Below are 18,895 nucleotides of genomic sequence, written 5' to 3'. Positions count from 1 at the left end.
TCCTCCCAGCTCCAACCCCTCCTAGCAACCAGCAGCTCTCCCATTCACACAACTTTACTGCGTAACGTTTATCAGTTTATTTTTCTGACCGTATTAAGCTAAATTCGAAAGTAGAAATTTGGGTATAAAACTTTTTTTTTTCATTTTAGCCTTTCGCAAACAGAATTTCAAGAGAATTTCAGATTTGTCATTTTTTGTATTTTGTAACACAAATCTGGTGGCATAATCCCACTTGCAAAATGCAAAAATGAAAAATCAGAAAATAAAGAAAATATTTTTTTTTTTTTAGTTTTTCCTGAAATTTCGATTTCTTGTACACTGCATTACAGTAAAAATGTAAAAAGGAAATAATAAGTTTTGCAATGGAGGTCTTGGCAGAAAGAATTGTTGAATTATCAACTAGTTAAAAAAATATCAGTTTGGTCAACTACCAATATAATTAGTAGCTGCAGCCCTACTCATCATCAGACAAGATATTCATTTTTAGTATTAGCTATGTACTAATAGTAATTTTACTATTAATCTATTTTAGAATGTATAAGAACGGTTAATAAAAAAAAAACACCCACAATTTTTCTAATAAAATGGAATTTTTAGAAAACTTCTTTTCAATACCTTTTAAGTTTAACTATAACTAATAACTATTTAACTGTGTTTTTAATTTGGCTGTAATAACTAATGATATGTGTTTTACAGTCAAGTAAGTTTTGGTATATTGTAAACTGAACAAATTGCCTTTAAACTTCCTCAGAAATTTATACTTTTAATGATTGATAGAGAGATGTGTCTGGCTAAGAGGCTTTTATGAGTGCTGTTATCAGATGGTAATGCACTGTAACCGATGCTCTTTATTTATTACTCCGCCATGTACAGGTAACCTAGCAACAATGCAGCTCTTACAAGAGAAACAGTGCAGCTACAAACAGAGCAGCTCAAAATACTTAAATAAACAGTGATAATGGAACTGTGGTATAATCACAATAACACACTTGAGGTTTGCGCTATAACGTGTAATATAATGTGTACGACCACAGCACAGCAGTGCCCATATTATACGTATTAGCACTCCCTCTCATGTATTATTGCTTAAATAATACACATGTTTAAAAAAACAGATAGATATTTGCTTTTTTTTAAATACAGAATAGTCTAGTTATGCTAATGTTCTCTGTAATTTTTAGGTTAGCTGGCTGGTGAATCCCCACAGACTCAGACTTAGCACTTTCCTACTAAAACTACATTTCCCGATTCACCTTCGTAGGAATGAGTCTTGGTGTTTAGTGGAGTGACACGGACGACATTTACAGTCACACAGGAGCGGATGGTAAATATGCATTTTCTCTGCACTCTATAATCTAAACAAATATCCTCGCTGAGCTTCTGGAATGTATAGAGCTGTTTTTAAAGTCATGGATTTAGGAAGTGTTGGTCAGTTTTGCGGGCTTCAGTTGGCTGTTTGACTGCGTGTGGGTGGTTTATATTTGGGAGCTGCTGTGTAGCAGTGCGGTAGCTGGTTAGCATGCTGGCGTTACTGACGGTGTCAGATATAACCCAGCTAATCTGATCGTTACTGTAGCGGAAACATACAATATAACAAACATGGTTTGTGTGTTTGGGGCACAATAGATTTTACATTAGTTAGCCATAATGACTGCATGGTTCTCACTGACCAGAACTTTTATTTTCACCTGTTAGATTTAATGTAGCCTGTTAACTAGCTGGGTTTGTTTGGTTGTCTAGGTTAAGTTAAGGTTACCAACGTTACGTTTACTGTCTGCCGTCGTTTCTGATATCACAGTCATGTCTGATATCACAGTCATGTCTAATGTCAGGTCTGATATTGCTGCTTAAACGCATTCTTGGTTAGCGGTTCGTAGTTAGATAGCCAGCTATCTAAAATGTCACTGAATATTTTAGAGGATTGCATCAGGCCTGCTGCTTCATCCGCAGACTGAGTTGCTGAAAAATTCAACTGGTGTCAGAGGATCATTTTTACTAGGCCTTATTGTCTGGTATTTCGGCAATAGTATTAAACTCAAATTGGTCCTACGCAGCTGGGAATTATGAGGGGTAAACATGCATGAGGCTCATCTGGGTTGTACACGCACTAGCTACATGAGACCCATCTGAGATTAAGACCCAATCCCATTTATCTTTTGTACCCCTTGTACCTCTTGTTTTCGAGTATAACAGATTTATAAGAGGATAGGGTGAACTCATCCCCCTAAGAATTGGGACAAATCTTCAAACACCAGATAAAGAGAACATACCAAGATGCATGAAAACTGTGATTAAAAAACAGTTATTTTGTTAAAACGTTATGAATATGAACTTGTTTTCTTTGCAATATTTTTTTATTTGGAATTTGGGAATTTTCTTGTCCATAGTTTGTAGAATAAAACAATATTAATTTTACTTAAACATATACCTATAAATAGCAAAATCAGAGTATCTGATCTGGTCTCTTAATTATTTTCCAGAGCTGTATATAGCAGTGGAGCCCTAAAGTTCAGCCACATAGCTGTTGGTTTACTAGTAAACTTGGGCATTGTATGTGTTAAGAAAGGGATTAGGTAGTGCAGCAATTAGTTGTTATTGTTATGCACGCCTTACTTCCTCTGTGATGGGAAGCTAAAAATATATTTAATTTTTTCCGTTCCATCTAAGATGTTACAGCATCTGCCTTCTGTTGCACCATTTAAGATGGAATGAAAAAGTTAGTTGCCCACTTTTTAATACTTGTTATAAAGAAAAAGACCATAAAACATTGAAACTACACATTTATCTATGGTAATATAGCTAGTGATAATTATTTTTTAACAAGTAAAATACTTACATGTACATGCGTCTGGTCAGTGATTCTCAGCCCTCTGTTTTAAGTGTGCCTCTGTTTGAAGGGTCATGTAGCCATAACACTCCCGCTACCTCTCGAGCCTAACAAGAATCAGGACACCCCACCCCTAGGTGTGCACACTGAAAACAGAGAGGTAGGGGTGAAATAGGAGGGCAGTACGTTGGGCTGTAGCTCTGATGCACATTTAAGAAGACCAACTGGGTCCCAGTAACAACACATGTATAAACCTATTCACAAAGCTCATGCCCACCTGGAACCCACAACCCCTGCCGTCGTTCACGTGATCATGTTGGCATGTGTATGTATACAGTTACCGGGGAAAAAAATAAGAGACCACTTCAAAATGATAAATTTTTCTGCTTTTACTATTTATAGGTACGTGTTTGAGTAAAACCAACATTGTTGTTTTATTCTGTAAACTACTGACATTATTTTCTAATAAAAATATCAAAATGAGATGTAGTGCTTTCAGACCTAAAATAATGCAAAAAAAAAAACAAGTTTATCATCCACCAGTCTTTCACACTGCTTTTGGATGACCTTATGCCACTCCTGGTGCAAAACTTTAAGCACTCCAGCTATATTTGTTGGCTTGTGACCATCGGTTTCCTCTAGATTTACATTACAGAGGTTTTCTATGGGGTTCAGGTCTGGAGATTGACAGTTAAATTATATGAATGTCAGTCAGCTACTGCAGGATTACATCAAATTACACAAAGAGAATGACAAATGGCAGTTATGGTGAAGTGCACAGAAGTAACAGTTGGAACAGGCTTATAGATGCAGGGCTCAAGTAATGTAAAGCTAGAAAAAAAACCCTTCAGCAATGAGCAAAAAAACATAAGGATTGGACCACAGAGGACTGGAGTAACATTGTCTTTACTGATGAGTCTTGTTTTCAGCTTTGCACAAACACCTGGTCGTCTAACGGTTACACGGAGACCAATAGACCAAACTGTATAAAACCTGTATAAGACTAAATTAGTATTGTTGTTTCTAAATGAATATGAATGTGTTTTATTTGCATTATTTGAGGTCTGAAAGAAATGAATATTTCTTGTTATTTTTACCATTTCTCATTTTTTGTGTGTACTTTCATGTTTTATATATATGTTCGTATGTACATCTGTGCATGCTGGTGATGAAAATAACAGTGGAAAACGTAGTGCTTAAAAGCACCACTAGAGGGAGGCATTAACCTTCGTTTGTCTTTATTTTAACCCGTTTTCAGCTACAGTTCTTCTACAAATTCACATATTCTTTTACAAATCTGATAAGATAAATATTTGTAGATGTGGTATTACAGTAGATGTAGATAATATGTAATAATTATAATATGACAACAAATATTTATGGCTCATAAAAAACAATATTACTTTTTTCTGACTATAAGTTGGACTGCACACAATGTAGCCAAGAAGGACTGTCTAAACAATGAGTACTAAACATTGTTAAATTCCAAATTTTATATACGGCTCATAGTGGCCACTGCCCTAAATGCAGTAAACAGCATGTAAGTTTTCTAGAAGTACTGCACATAGACTTGGAGCGATTTTAGCCCATTCCTTCACACAAAACCGCTTCACCTTCATCATGTTGGTGGATTTCCTCCCATAAACTGCTGCTTCAGGTCCTTCTGCAGCATTTCTATTAGATTAAGGTTAGGCCTTTTACCTGGTCTAAACATTCCAGATCATTAACTTTAAAACTTAAAAGTCTTACTGCATTCTCTTGCAGTTCAACAGATGTCCTGACTTCCATAAGAATTTGCTGAAATAATTCAGAATTTATCAGTGATGGCAAGTCATCCTGACCCAGATTCAGCAAAACAGTTCCAAACTATGATACTACCGCCACCCCTTTTTTTTACAGATAGGATAAGGTTTTTATGCTGGAATGCAGTACTTTCCTTTCTTCAAACATACTGCTTTTAATTGAAACCAATAGATTCTGGTCTTACCCGTCCACAAAACATTGTTCCAGTAGCCTTTTGGCTTGTTGTACATATGTGTCCGTGTTTCTTGGGTGACTTTAATCCCTGGCTTGGATATGTAAAGAGAAGAATTGTACTGTACAAGTATAAAGAAATGGGAATTGTGACAACTATAGAAATACAATTTAAAGGATATCAATATTTTAGCTGTTCCTACATTATTACCAACAATTAGTATCCTTTAACACTGCTTAATGTTTTTTCCAGCTCTGATGCGCGTAAGCTGTTGACCGGATGACTCAATGAACTGGATTCAGCAACACACTTGACAACGCTGTTAAACTAAGAGTTCTAAGGTGAATGTTCTTAAGCTGTAATGGATTTTTCTTTGTGTGTAACCTGTTATACAATTAGAAGATATTGGTTAGGTGTGTTTAGTCTGATCTCTGATGTATGTTCTTTTGTTTTTCAATGAAGTTGCTGCTGCCATGGCGGACGGTGTGGACCTCAGCCGGAAGTTTGTTTCAGAGTCTGAGTTGGAAGAGAAGAGGAAGAAACGTCAGGAGGAATGGGAAAAGGTTCGCATGCCAGATGATCCTGAAGGTGAGATGATCTCTGTGTCAGTTTAGGGGTGGGCAATATTATATCGTACACAATATATTGTGACACAGAAATATCATGATATTAAAAATCCATATTGTGATAATAGAGATGTTCTGTCTTAAAAGTAGTCTATTATTTACTGTGAAGCTTTTTAAGTGTATTTATTGTATAATTGCTTTAGTTTGCAGTTTATATGCATGCACTAAATATTCTGCAATATTTTTTGCTGCATTATATTATTTGATGCTATATTATTTATTTTGCTACATTATGACTATACTGTTATACTCTTATACTATATTCCTGAAATGAGTTAATTATTTTTCTGTTTTCCGAAATCGGCAAGTATATCGTTATCGCAAAAATACCCTGAAATATCGTGATATTATTTTAGAGCCATATCGCCCACCCCTATGTCAGTTACGTAGAAAAATACACTGTGACCTGATTTCCAGCATGTTTAGCATCACAAATTGTGCAGCAACAGAAATTGTGTGACATCTTTTTTTTTCTCTTTCATGTCTTCTGTCTGTCTGTGTGCATTTATTTGCACAACACTAAAGAGGTCCCAGAGGAAGAGTATGATCCCCGCTCGCTGTTCGAGAGACTGCAGGAGCAGAAGGATAAGAAGCAGGAGGAGTATGAGGAGCAATTTAAATTTAGTAAGAACTCTCTCGGTTCACTTTCGTGTTTCGCCAAAGTGTGATTGCCTCCTCTCAGATTAGACTCTGTAGATCTATATCTGACCCAATTTAGGCTCTGAGAGTTTCTGTCTATTTGTGTGTGTGTGTGTGTTTGGAAAAGGGAGAGGTAGAATTAGGGATGCACTAAATGATTTTTTTTTTTTTTCAAAGCTGAAACAAATTGAGTAATTTGTTTTTAAGTCAAATACAAATCCAAAACCTTTTTTTTTTTTGAAGGTTTTTGTTGTTAAGTTGACCCTTTTTTCACAATTTAATGAAAAAAAAAATGTATTCAAAGCACCTTAGCAGTGCTGTTAGAATCACGGATTTACTTCAGCAGTGCTAGTCTAGTAATACGTTTAGCTACCTCAGCATTGCTGTGCATTGCAGTTGTCAATTTACCTCAGTAGAGCTATTCTAGTCATAAACGTATCTTAGCAGTACTACTCTAGTCACTTGTGAGTGAAATTTACACAGAGAAAGGTGTCCATCCTATGGTAAACAGGAAAATACTAAGGTTGTGTTAGTTAGCTACCCTAACGGGTTGAGTGTGGGCCTGCTGCTGCCACCACTGCTAAAGAAAGTCTGTTAGATGTAATACCGTTAGAAGAAACACTAGAATAATATCAAAATAAATTGGTTTGTTGTTTTTATTATTATGCTTATTATAATGCAATGTGTCACTATACTGTTGTCTGATTTATATTTTTCCAGTAACTCATTCTGCAGTTTTCAAGATATCTATACCATTTTAACAGTTTTTTGTTTTTATTGTGTGATGTGACATATTTATTTGGTACACAATTTTTTTTAAGCCCCTGAGAGGAAATGAATTTTGACCCACACTTGTTTAATGGTCCTATAATTCCTTCCATTTCCTCCCATTTATTTTCACACACACAAGTATATTTGATTGAGGATATTTTATGAGAATGACAAGTTGTGTATTGGCAAAGAGGAGTAGCAGTTATGTTGTGGGGCTGCTGACGGAAGACTGAAATGCTCTCAGCAGTTCGCTCCTTTTCTGTATCCCTGGAGACAAACCCATCGCCAGTCTCCCTGGCGACCAGCAGCTCCTTTCCCTCACTTTCAATATGGAGTTAATTTGAGGGCAGGTTGCTTGATCTGCGCAATAGCTGTACAAGACATCCAGCGGTCATTTCAAAGGGCCATGCTCATGTGGAGGCAATAGGGGTCAGAAAGTATTTTCTGACACTTAAGAAGCAACTCTTTGTCTTCTCTCCACAGAGAACATGGTGAAAGGCCTGGATGAGGATGAGACTAACTTTCTGGATGAAGTTTCACGGCAGCAATCTCTTGTTGAGAAACAAAGGAGAGATGAGGACCACCAAGAGATCCAGGAATATAGGATATCCCTTTACTTTTACATACACACACACACACACACACACACACACACAGACACACACACACATATATATCTATATATATATACACATATACACAAACATCCCTGTCTGATTCTGCTTGCTCCCTCGTCTTCGTTAAGCTGAGAGTACAGACGCAGCTGTCAGACAAACTAGTCTTCAGGTCAGAGGAAGACCTCCTGCACCTTGTTAGTGCTCACACTCCTAAATGAGGCAGTTCACAGTGAGCCTGACACACCAGGAGCCAGTTCTGGTTTGAAAGGAAGTCATCAGAGACTTGGAGAGCAGCTGGAAGGTAATACAGATATAGTTAATGTGGTAAGGGAAGCTTGGTTTAATTGGGTCCCCGTGCTCTCAGTCTTAATATTGTTCAGCAGGCACTTCCCATTGGTTAATGTGCAATTTAACAGTTACTCAGATCAATTGGAGAGTGTTTGGTTTGCTTGTTAAATTGATTTGTGTGTCTTTAATTATGTAATGTATTAGATTAGGCTAAATGTGATAGTGTTTGTTGAGACATATTACTGTGCAAAGTCAGATACCCTTTTCCATTCATTTATTTAATTTCCAGTCAAAACTACAGTTAGGTCGAAGTTATTCATTTTCAGAGTCAGGAAACAAAGCAGACATTTATAAAACTTTAACAATAAAATAAGGTAAATATTAACCATCATATTTTTCAGCATTTCAGACAAAACCACACCGTCCACACACGTTAGCTGAGCACACTCCAGTAAAAAGCTAATGGATGAAGGTGATACTTGTGGCTGGTGCCTTCATCTGGATTTAGGCTGAGGACTCCATTCAAAGAATAATGGAAGACCCCTAGGCCTAATCTTAATCTGGCTGCATTTCCATCCATCTAAAATGGTGCAACAAACAGCAAAGGCTGCGTCATTTTTAATGGAATGGAAAAATAAAATAAATTAACTAATTAATTAAGTAATTAATTAAGATATTAAAAGCTAATTTTAGTTCTCCATCACAAAGGAATTAAGGAATGGACAATAATAATTAATTGCTGCACCATGTTCCCACTTTTTAAAGACATAAGATGCCCTGTAATGAACTAAAGGTAGGCAGCCAACAGGGTCGTCTTTAGGTTCTTGAAGGGTTGTTCACCCTTTAGGGGGAGGATTTTTCCTGTTTAACTCTGTTCCAAGGGAAAGGATTAAACTCTAAAACAAGGTGTAGGGTTACAAATTAGAAAAGAGATTGTGAACAACCAAGAGTTTTGCCAGTCGTTTGTGACCCGATCACCCAGAACACAGGACGCAAGATGTAAAGTTTAATTACATTTATCTGCTATTTTGACTGTAACAATAAGCAAAGTGTGGATTCTTATTTTTTGCTGGTTTGATAAATTAGATAAATGAAAGTTTCTGAAAACCTTTCCTTAAGCCCTTATATTAATGGTGTTTTAACATTGTTATTGTGATGCTGTCAGTTGTATATGGGCTTCTGAGTGTGAACTGTGGTAGAGTGTAAGACACTTTTGGAGACAGTGTGTTTCTGTGCTTTGCACAAAATTCATGTCCACTCAACAAAAAAAGTGGCTCAGGCTAATTTATGCAAAGCTGACTGCACTTCTGTAATAATGTCAGCACTGGGAGCTGCTGTGGTTAGGTAGAAGCTGGTGGAGCTGTTAGCTGGTGCTTGCTGTTAATCTCATTATGTGGACATCGTTCCCATCACGGAACGAGTGGCATGATCCTTCAAAGAGCAGAAATATAACCCCCCCCACGGCTGCCAATCAGGTATGCCTGTGCATAGGAGGTTGGAGGATGCGTTGTCGTGGCAACAGAACCCTTCGGCGGGCATGCAGGAACGATAACGGTGTGTAATGGCACTGCTGAGAGCTGTGAAGTTCGGCTCCTCAGTGTAATGTAGAAGTATGGCCTATTTCAGCTGGCTTAGCCCCCAGTGGTGGCAGGTTTTTTCCTTGTGTTAAGTGTGTCACACTTTCAGGATGAGGTTTTAAGAGAAGTTGGTCAGAGGGAGCAGCTTTGGTTTTAGTGTTTAGAAAGGCAGGACAACTTTAAAACACCATCAACTTATCTTCAAACTAAATTGACATAAATTTAAGCTAGCACAAAGACTTTTATACCATTTTCTCGGACTGGCCAATCATGAAGAACCTTATTTCACTATTAAAGCTCACCTTCCGCGAAAATCCGATTTTTCTTGTTTTTTGTGGAATACAGTAGGTCTCTCCGAGTTGAATGTGTACACCTGCACATTAAACTGTTTTGTAGCCCCCATTGTCTGCAGGAGCTAAGCAAAGAAATCCCCCCCCCCCCCTCTGAAAAACGGGTGAATTTTGAATTACAGACCACAGACCAGCCCACCTTGGCTCGAGAAACTCCCAGAGGCGGAGCTGAAGCGACGCAACATCACCGCTCATCAGTTAGGAGGTGGGAGGCAGTGAGCGGCAGAGCGGTGGAGGGGCGTCGCAGTGCTCCTAGCCAATCAGAGGAGAGATATTTGCATGCTGTTTGCATGTATGAATATTCATGAGCAAAGCTGGAATCCGGTCATTTTGGACACACCCCTAAAACATTCCATTAAAAAAGAGCTATACAGAGACACCTGAGCACTTTTTTTTTACAAAAACGGCTCACATGTCATTAATTCATACTAGAGACCACAACTAGACATTTTAAAATGAAAGAAAAAACGACGGAAGGTGAGCTTTAAGCAACTGCTTAGAAGTTGTTAAGATAATGCCGACCTTGCACTTAACGATTTTCAAACGATTTCTCTGTCGCAGACAAATTTCCAGAGTCGGGATAAAATGAGAGTCTGGCTAGAGTCGAGCTGCAGTCGAGTCGCGGTCGTGGTGATGTTCTTTATTGCATTAATTCTATCTAAAACAAAGGCAAATGTACAGCAGTGAAACTGTGATTCTTTACTATACAAGGTTGTAGCAAAAAAGGGGGTAATAAAGCTTATAGGCAGAGTTAAACGCAAAATGAAGTCTATTAAAACATATTAAGAACTAACAGTGTGACAGAAAAATAAACTGTTGATGGGGACAAAATTTGTGAGTCTCTAATAAATCACAGTATTGATATACATATTATTTGTAACGCATATGTATTGCATGTAAACTCCACCAGAAGCATGATGGGAAATAATCTCAGAAAGAATCTAGTTGCAGTCTTGCAGTTAGTGATCCCCAGTCTTTACAAAATCTAAGCCTGTGACTGCTCCATGACTAAAAAGTCTGTGGCGAGTCTTTAGATGTGAGAGGGTGTCAGACTTCAGTCTGTTAAGTCTTTTCATAGTATTTTCAAAGTTGTGTAGTGTATGAACAGCTTAAAGCAATGGTTCCCAAACTGGTCTGATCCCCTGCACATGAGCCAGCTAATTAGCTAATTAACTTGCCCTTCCCAAGGATCCATCAACTTGATACACTGACACTGTATATTACATATATTCATAAAAGTATTTAGATTTTAAGCATATGTTGGAGTCTGAAATCTAAGAAAGGCTGTTCTGTAGTATGACATGATGCAGTTGATTATATAGGGAGTAATGAGATATTTGAGATTTATCTTAAGACGTGCTGTTTTTTATAAAGCTCAGTTTTTCCATCCACAGAGCAAAGTTGGAGAGTGTTCTTTATTGGCAATATATGATGTTGTGTCGTTTGAGATGGTAAACCATCTAGAAAAGTTCTTCCACACTGCAGATGAACTGGACCATGGTTCAGTAGATCAGGACCAAGGACAACTCTTTTGACCATGCTGCCCTCTTTCACACCTGCGTTTTTGGTTTGGAGCAAACAAGCTAATATTTTGAAATATTAAGATGCTTATAATAAGTCCAATGACCCTGAATGCCGACATGGTTGAACTTGTAGTCTGTCAGTAGAACTTTCCTTAACTGCTAGCCCTCACAGTGCTCTGAAGAAGCTGGCAGCCAGTGAGAGCCAGAAGAAGGAACCGGAGAAAAGGGCAGGACCCAAACCCCCTGAACACAAGACAAGCCACTTGTCTCAGGCGCACCTACTTGCCGGGGCAGTTAAACGGCGCAGGTAAAAAGGGGCTGGGGGTGTGAGGGATGAGGAATAGCCGTAAAAGTAGAACAAATGTAAGAAGAGAGGGGTTTTAAATCATACATCCAAAGCAAACTTATGAACACTGATTTGAGCTTTTGCATTCTGCGTATTGTTCCTCAGATAAATGCAGCCATTGTGCTTAAAAACAGAGTGTAATAGACATATAAAAGTGCAGCACTCATACAAAGGCCACTTAGACTTAACCTTTGTTTGGTGCTAATTCATTTGTTCTGATTCCAGTGACTCACACTAACCACTTCTGATTTTAAAATCCTCTTAGGTGAAGCACTGCAGACACCCAAAGCTGAGCTGCAGCAGGTTTTATGACAGTTGTGTGGGAATTTGAAGCATCCATTCAGTGCCGTTTTGTCTCATGTCTGCCTGCAGTTCCTCTCAGTCCTCGGAGAGCAGTAAGAAGCAGAAGGTGGAGGAGACGGCGGTGGCAGCAGCAGCAGGGATCGGCAGTCAGACAGGTGGGCAGGGGGCTGGGCTCTTAAGGGAGCCTGTGACTAAAGTGTGAACAGGCTGTTATGTGTCATATAACTATAAAATGTTTTCATGATCTCTAATTCGATCTCTTTCTGTTGTGTTTGAGCTTGTGCATTAAGATGTCGATGTTGAAGCATGAATTTACACAGATTTACACAGTCTAGTTAGGTGTCCCATGTTTGCAGTAGTCTGGATTTACAATGGATTTAAGAAGGTAAAAACATGTAATGTAGTGGACATTTAGTATTCTGCACCAGCTGTAGTGTAGTGGGTGTTTGTTACATTACATTTGTACTTTGCATGTCTGAATTTAGGCAAACATAACACCAGCTTCTACTATGGAACACATTCCACACATGTGGGCAAACCTCCTAACATATATGAACAGAAATACACTCTTATTTATGTTCTTAAACCATGTTGAATTGTTACATATTATTATTTTCTCTGCATCGTCTGCTTCCACCTCTTTTTAAAGAATTGTCCAATTCTGAGCACTGTTCTAAGAGATCTTGTTAAATTCCTTGCACTGTGGAGTACTGGGTGTTGTTAGTTATATTGTCTAGCTCCTTTCAGTTGTGGTATTCACTATACAGGGCTGAGCATTGCTCTCTTAAGAGTAATATCCAGTTAGTGGTATTAAAACTATTTACTTTTTTGAGTTTGATTTTAGTAGTTTAATTTGGTTCTGCAGCCATATACAAAATTCGTATTGTTATCTAGTTGTAGAATGAGGAACCTGGCCATATTGGCCTAATCTGATTGGACATTGATTACATTTTATTTTAATTTTATTGTGGCACACTGTTCCAAAATGGAATGCATACCGGTGCATTGTGATTTGCTTTTGAACATTCACTGTGCCACACAGTGGAATACAATGCAGTTGAGTTGATCACATTTTAAGTGCCATTCTGAAACAAATTGAGCATTTGGTTTTGAAAATATTAATTCTTGTGTATTGTTTTTCAATAAAGGGATCAAGTGCAGTTAAATGTAATGTAATGGTGGTTTTGCATTTCATTTGTTAGTGTGCAATGCATTTTGTGGATTGCATTTACATTTTTCTACGGTAGTGTTTGCTTTTCAATTTGGCACTAATTTCTCTTCATACTTGTTTATGTCCAGATGTAAATTATGAGTGCTCTTAAACCTCTGTACCTCACTGTAATTTGCATAGTAAAGTCACATGACCCTTTCAGAAATTATGAAGTATCAATATTATCTGTATAGATTGGAAAGCATGAACCCAAATCCTGGCTAATAATTGTGACTGCAATTATTGCGCATGTGTTTTCAGAACAGGAGACGGCTGAGCAGAATCAGGTACCCAGGGCAGGGGTGGCTCGGGGAGGCATGCTGCACCTGCCTTCCGCAGCAGTGTGTGTGGGCATCCTGCCAGGACTTGGAGCCTACTCGGGCAGCAGCGACTCAGAGTCCAGCAGCGACAGCGAAGGTAGCGTGGACGGGACCAACTCTCCCATAAAGCGCCACAGGCTCTTCAGATAGACACACTAACAAACCCACACAATCACCCACTCTCACTTTTCCTTCATTACCTCTTTGGTTTTGAGGCTTAGGTGCACTCCTTTGCCTTTTCAGTTCTGTGAATCACAAGTATTGCTCAATCTCTAGTGATGCTATATAATTTGGTGCGTCTCAGTTTGAGCTGTGTGTATATTTTTGTTTCTAAATATTCAGTATGTTTCCTTATATGCCTTAATGATAATTAAAGGCTTCTTTAATGGTAACTGCCATTGTGGTCATTGATGTGTTGTGCATTGAAACGTGACCCCCACCCCCTCCTCCCCCATACTCCCCATATTACATTCCATACAGTTTAAACCTCTGGCACCTCCTAAACCTGACGACGCCTCCACCCAGCCCCCGCGGCTTCTGCAGTGCTGTTGGCCAAGGGGACAGTGACTGACGTCTGTGGATCGAGGAGAAGACTGCTAAATGTCACATCTATAACGTATCTCTAATACCATCAGATGAGAAAGGAGACTGTTCTGGGCAGTGCTGGTCGGAAGATGTGGGAAAATACGCCTTGATTGACTTCTTGAAGGCTTTTTCTTTTTTTTTTAAATGCTGCAATGCAAAAAATGCTGGAATTTTTATGAACTGTTCCCTATAAGGATATGAGACTGTGATAACTGGATAGGACATTACAGCCAAAGGGAAAATAAAATAAAAGCTGATTTGTCATGTGATTCTGATTTTTCTTTCTTTTTTTTCTTGTTTTTCTTTTTAGTGCTCATTTCCATTTTAGTAAGATTTATTCTTGGAGCAGCAGTTTTCAAACCAGTTCCATTACATAAGGGGTGATCATTTTTAGGCCTGAATATCTATCACCTACCACATCTACCAGTCAATAACATTCACATATCCTTAAAGGTCATTAGCTATATTCAGACTGCCAGAACAAATCTTAATTTTTGGCATTTCTAGATTGTAGCCAGATTTGTTTTTGATAGTCTGGACAGCCAGAAACAACATGAAATTTTAGCTAATAGGGTCATAACCCTATTTGTAGGTGGTTTAAAAAACAATTGTGATCCGATTTGTTCAAATTCTCAGTCTCGGCCAGGAAGCCTGTCTTTTGTGTCACCTCATCAAATCCAAAGGGCTTAGTTACTGACTTCGATTTTGTTACCACAGCAACCCACACCGATACATATTTGATGTCTAGACACGCAAATCCAATCTGATCACTTGTAAATAACTGTGGACAGTCGTCTAAACAGATCTGAATTGAGAAAATCCGGTAATGGTACATCATCAGGACCAGGAATAAACACCCCTGCCATACACAGAAGCATGTTTGTAATATAGATGTGTGGTGTGTGTGGCAGTGGGACTGTGTTCTCTAAGATGACAAAATTTTGGGGGAGAGGTGAGGTGGTGATCATCCAACACCCTGATATCACTAACGCTCTTGTTGCTGAAGATTTTACAGCAATCATCCAAGAACTAGCAGAAAACCTTGCCTCAACAGTACAGATTCCCACACAAAGCAGAATCAATTCTAAAAAACAAAAAGGAATTAGCATGTAGTAATACTTTTGACTATGTATTATTTAAGAATAATAATAGTGTGACCACAATTAACACTTCAGTTGAAATTTATTGACCTGAGTACTGTAACATAATTGACTGACTAAACTGTAGAAAAGCAAGAACATCACCATGACTGTGATACTATACAATTAACACAAATTACAAAGCACTACGAAAAGTGTACAGAAAACTTCTGTTACTATACATCTCTTAAAACACAGAACATAAGTATAAAGTTACATTCAATCAAAGGTTCTCTTCCCTTCTCTCATATATTACAGAAGCAATTAGTGTTTGACACAAAAAATGACCTTACATAGCATTTTTGACTGTTAAGGTGGTATAATGTTAACCAACCAATAAATAAAAACATTTATTTATTAAAAACAATTATTTATAGAAAAGAAGCATGCGCTTTGTCCTTTAAATTGGTCAAGGGGTTTTTGTAAACAGTAGATTTTGGCAACATGCAGTGTGAACCCAAGGCCTCAAGCTTTTACTCCGGCACTGTGTTGCTAGGCGACAGGTTCCTCTGTTTGAAATACTGTGTGACCTGTTGAGGCAGCTCGGCCAATACTGATTTGGCTAAAGTTTCCTTCGGAGCCTGTGGAAAAAGCACACACACATGGAACGCAGTCAGACGCACATCTGATAACCGGGCAGGCTTTGGAATTGCTCATTAGCTTACTAAAGCTGCTGTCACCTAACCAGAATTGGAGTCATGTCAGCCAAGCTGATTGGGCACTGGAGGGGTGAAGGCACTCTGCGCTGCCGTACTCAAATGAATTTCAATTTGCTGCAAATGGTGCCGCGGGGAGTGCTGTCTGCTTTCTCCTGCTGTTGAGGAAGTCACATGGCCCACTCAGAACACCCACTCCCACGCCAAGTTATGTTTATGTGTGCGCTCCAGAACTGGAGCCCATCCAGAACAACAAGCAAACTACGCACAGCAGCTACGTGGTACCACCAGCAGTATTGATTAAATGAGTAAGCTGATACCTTGAGGTCAAATTAAGCAGCATAATATTGACAGCGTAATACCTTAGAGCAGCAACCTGTAACCTAACAGAGGAATAATAAAGCAGAACCTTCAAAGAGCTTTAGAGTTTACTTAAATGGGTTCTTGTGTAACAGGACCAGAGATGGAAGAGGTGCTTGTGAAGTTCTGGGTGAGACCAAAGGACACAGAATGAGTCCAGGGAGGAGTGAAGGAGAAGTACTCACGTTGCGAAAGTCCCTGAATGGGACGAACTGCACTATGTCCCGGACTGCCTCCTCTCCCGTGTAGGAGCGCAGCACACTGCTGTCTCCATCCAAAAACTCCATAGCTGCGAAGTCGGCATTGCCCACACCGATAATGATGATGGACATGGGCAGTTTGGCAGCTTGCACTATGGCATGGCGTGTCTCATCCATGTCGCTGATCACACCATCAGTGATGATGAGCAGCGTGAAGTACTGCTGCAGGGGGACAGAGAAATACAAACACAGGCATGAGAGAAGGTTCAAGTAGAGTTAAACACTAATAATAAGAGACAGGAACATCCTACTGAGCCACAATACTGTATATATACTGTGCATATAGGATTTTTTGTGTCCACAAGAAAAATCTTCTAGCTTTTAATGGGAGTCAATGTAAAAAGAAATGATTCCAAGTTATCTTGGAGCATTTCCATTGGTCCATTCATTATAAATTCTTGAAACAGAGCAACTGCAGGATCTAAAAAAAATCTAGATTTTTGCAAGACCACAGCAATATACTTCCTTCAAACGTCTGTGTGAAATGTCAAAGTTTCAGAGGGCATACTGCCATACAAAAAGACATAAAGAGTGTTAAATGTTTGTTTTTACTTCTACAAAACCCTTCAACCTCCTTACATCAAGGATACAATCAGACCTTGATATTATTTAGCATTTTAACTGACAGTGGTACAAAGGTGTATTTGTACAGCTCCTGTGGACTAAGGGGGGCAGGGATGACCATGATTTCTCTGCTGTCTTTAACCAGACTAATTATTTGTGTCTTTGATTTAAATGTTAGATTGCCTAACCAATAAGTACTACTGTATCTTGAGACTGATTCAATGGCTGCTCTGTAAAAAAATCAACATAATATTTTTACAGACACCAAATAGTATGAGTTTGAGCAAAGTTGCTAATGAATTCTAGAGCTCATGCTGGTCACCTGTTTTCTCCAGCTCAGATCACTATCTAAGAATTGTGAACAAGAGGCCAAATATAATAATAATATAAGATTTTTTTTTTTCCTGGATTTCTTTACTGTTACTAACTATGGACGTCTGCATCTGCCCTGTGCCTCAATTACTAAATTGATCAAACTTTCCATGATCAAACTAGTCCAAATTCACAAACACTGTAAAACTACCAGATTACTGTATTACTTATTACTATTATAATAATATTATAATAATTTGAAGACACAATTTTCAAAGACTGAAGGTATTTTCTAACAAAATTCAACAGCAATGTAGCTCTGGAGAAAATTAAGAGACCTTATATAAATATATAAATTCTAAATAGCTTATTTTTCTCCTTTTGCTTGTTTACAAGAATGAAGTTCGACACACAATTGTGTCACTGCTTCCATTTTAATCCTGCACACTGTCAGACGTGCAGCATGCCTGAAGAGATCAACGTGTTCAGAGGAGACAGCTAACGGCAGAGGCCTGTCATGTATCCATAGTACCTGCAATGTTGCATAGCAACAGCAGAGAGATAGACCCCATTCCTCCATGCCTCTAAATGAGCCTGCAGCAAGTGACCAAGAGTCACAGACTTCAAAAAGCACACACACACAAAGCAGGAACCTCCAGTCTATGTGTGGATCTCATTACTTTACTACAAAGCTACAATTTTTACTGAATATGACTGGATAGTTCACAGCTCTCAGGACTGTAATTTCAGTTCTTGAGCAATAAGATGATAAGTTATGAATTACAACATTAAACCATGTCATTTACTGTAAAACGCATGTACATAATATGATTAATACAAAGCATAAGTTTGGCAATAATTTGTCTGGTGAATTTTTGTGGGTTTGCATTAAATTATATAGATTTTGGCTTTTTCCCCTGTTTTTTTGTGTTGTTCCAATACACATAAAGGAAATAAACATGTGTGTAACAAAACATGTAACTGCAATAATTTTCTTCGAGAAACACTTATTTTCTGGAAAAAACATTCTGGAAAGACTTTCGACCATGACTCTATGTCATGGTCGAACAAACAAATTGTTTTACAACAAACAAATTGTAAACAAACAAATTGTTTTACCACAGAATAAAGATTAATATTTTGGATTGGGCAAGCCCTGATCTTAATCTGCTAGAAATGGAAGGGCCTAAACCAAGCAGTCTATGGTAGGAAACCGACAAACATTACAGTGGTGAAGCTTGTTTGTACGCAGGAATGGGCTAAAATTCTCTTTAAGGACCACTGTACGTAAAAGTTACTTTCAAAGGTTTCTGTATTAAGCATCACTGCCTTATGATTTTTAGTGACTGGATTTGGTATTTTATTACAAACAAGCTTAACAGTATCTGAAGATTTGTATATGTACAGTCTGTGAGAGTGGCATCCATTGTTGAGTTTTTTCATCTCTGTCCAGTTAAGTCAATAGAATTGTGGTCATTACTATACAAAATTGACACAATAAACACAAAATAATCTGTTTTTAGCAGAGGGTAAAATGAGAGTAAAACACATCACATAAACACTGAATTAAAGTGTTACACTCTTCATAGTTGCCTTGCAAAGGACTGTAATAAACTGGGAAGAGAAAGTAAAATAGCTCTTCTTTAA

General features: G+C 38.2%; 2 protein-coding genes across 3 annotated transcripts in view; one reads left to right on the top strand and one right to left on the bottom strand.

Annotated features, from left to right (window-relative positions):
• Positions 1-1,181: 1,181 nt before the first annotated feature.
• Positions 1,182-14,226, top strand: psme3ip1 (proteasome activator subunit 3 interacting protein 1). 2 transcript variants are annotated; one of them, XM_049483306.1, is made up of 9 exons: positions 1,182-1,324; positions 5,055-5,143; positions 5,265-5,390; positions 5,954-6,052; positions 7,322-7,444; positions 11,365-11,500; positions 11,912-11,997; positions 13,314-13,469; positions 13,853-14,226. In XM_049483306.1, exons 3-9 carry the CDS (start codon positions 5,276-5,278, stop codon positions 13,855-13,857), a joined length of 720 nt encoding a protein of 239 aa, XP_049339263.1. In that variant the 5' UTR covers positions 1,182-1,324; positions 5,055-5,143; positions 5,265-5,275; the 3' UTR covers positions 13,858-14,226. The 2 variants fall into 2 exon arrangements, with proteins under 2 accessions (XP_049339263.1, XP_049339262.1); XM_049483305.1 differs by lacking the exon at positions 13,853-14,226 and having other exon boundaries at positions 13,314-13,764.
• Positions 14,227-15,120: 894 nt separating this feature from the next.
• The window catches only part of cpne2 (copine II), a 48,292-nt gene continuing 44,517 nt past the window's right edge, over positions 15,121-18,895 (bottom strand). The window contains exons 15-16 of the mRNA XM_007249195.4: positions 16,298-16,534; positions 15,121-15,677 (exon numbers count right to left, since the gene is read on the bottom strand). Coding sequence (XP_007249257.1) covers positions 15,570-15,677; positions 16,298-16,534 — 345 coding nt within the window. The 3' untranslated portion in view covers positions 15,121-15,569. The remainder of the gene's footprint in view (positions 15,678-16,297; positions 16,535-18,895) is intronic.

The sequence above is a fragment of the Astyanax mexicanus genome, chromosome 9, assembly GCF_023375975.1.
Source record: "Astyanax mexicanus isolate ESR-SI-001 chromosome 9, AstMex3_surface, whole genome shotgun sequence".
Taxonomy (NCBI): Eukaryota; Metazoa; Chordata; class Actinopteri; order Characiformes; family Acestrorhamphidae; genus Astyanax; species Astyanax mexicanus.
This window is presented reverse-complemented; position numbering and strand designations above follow the sequence as displayed.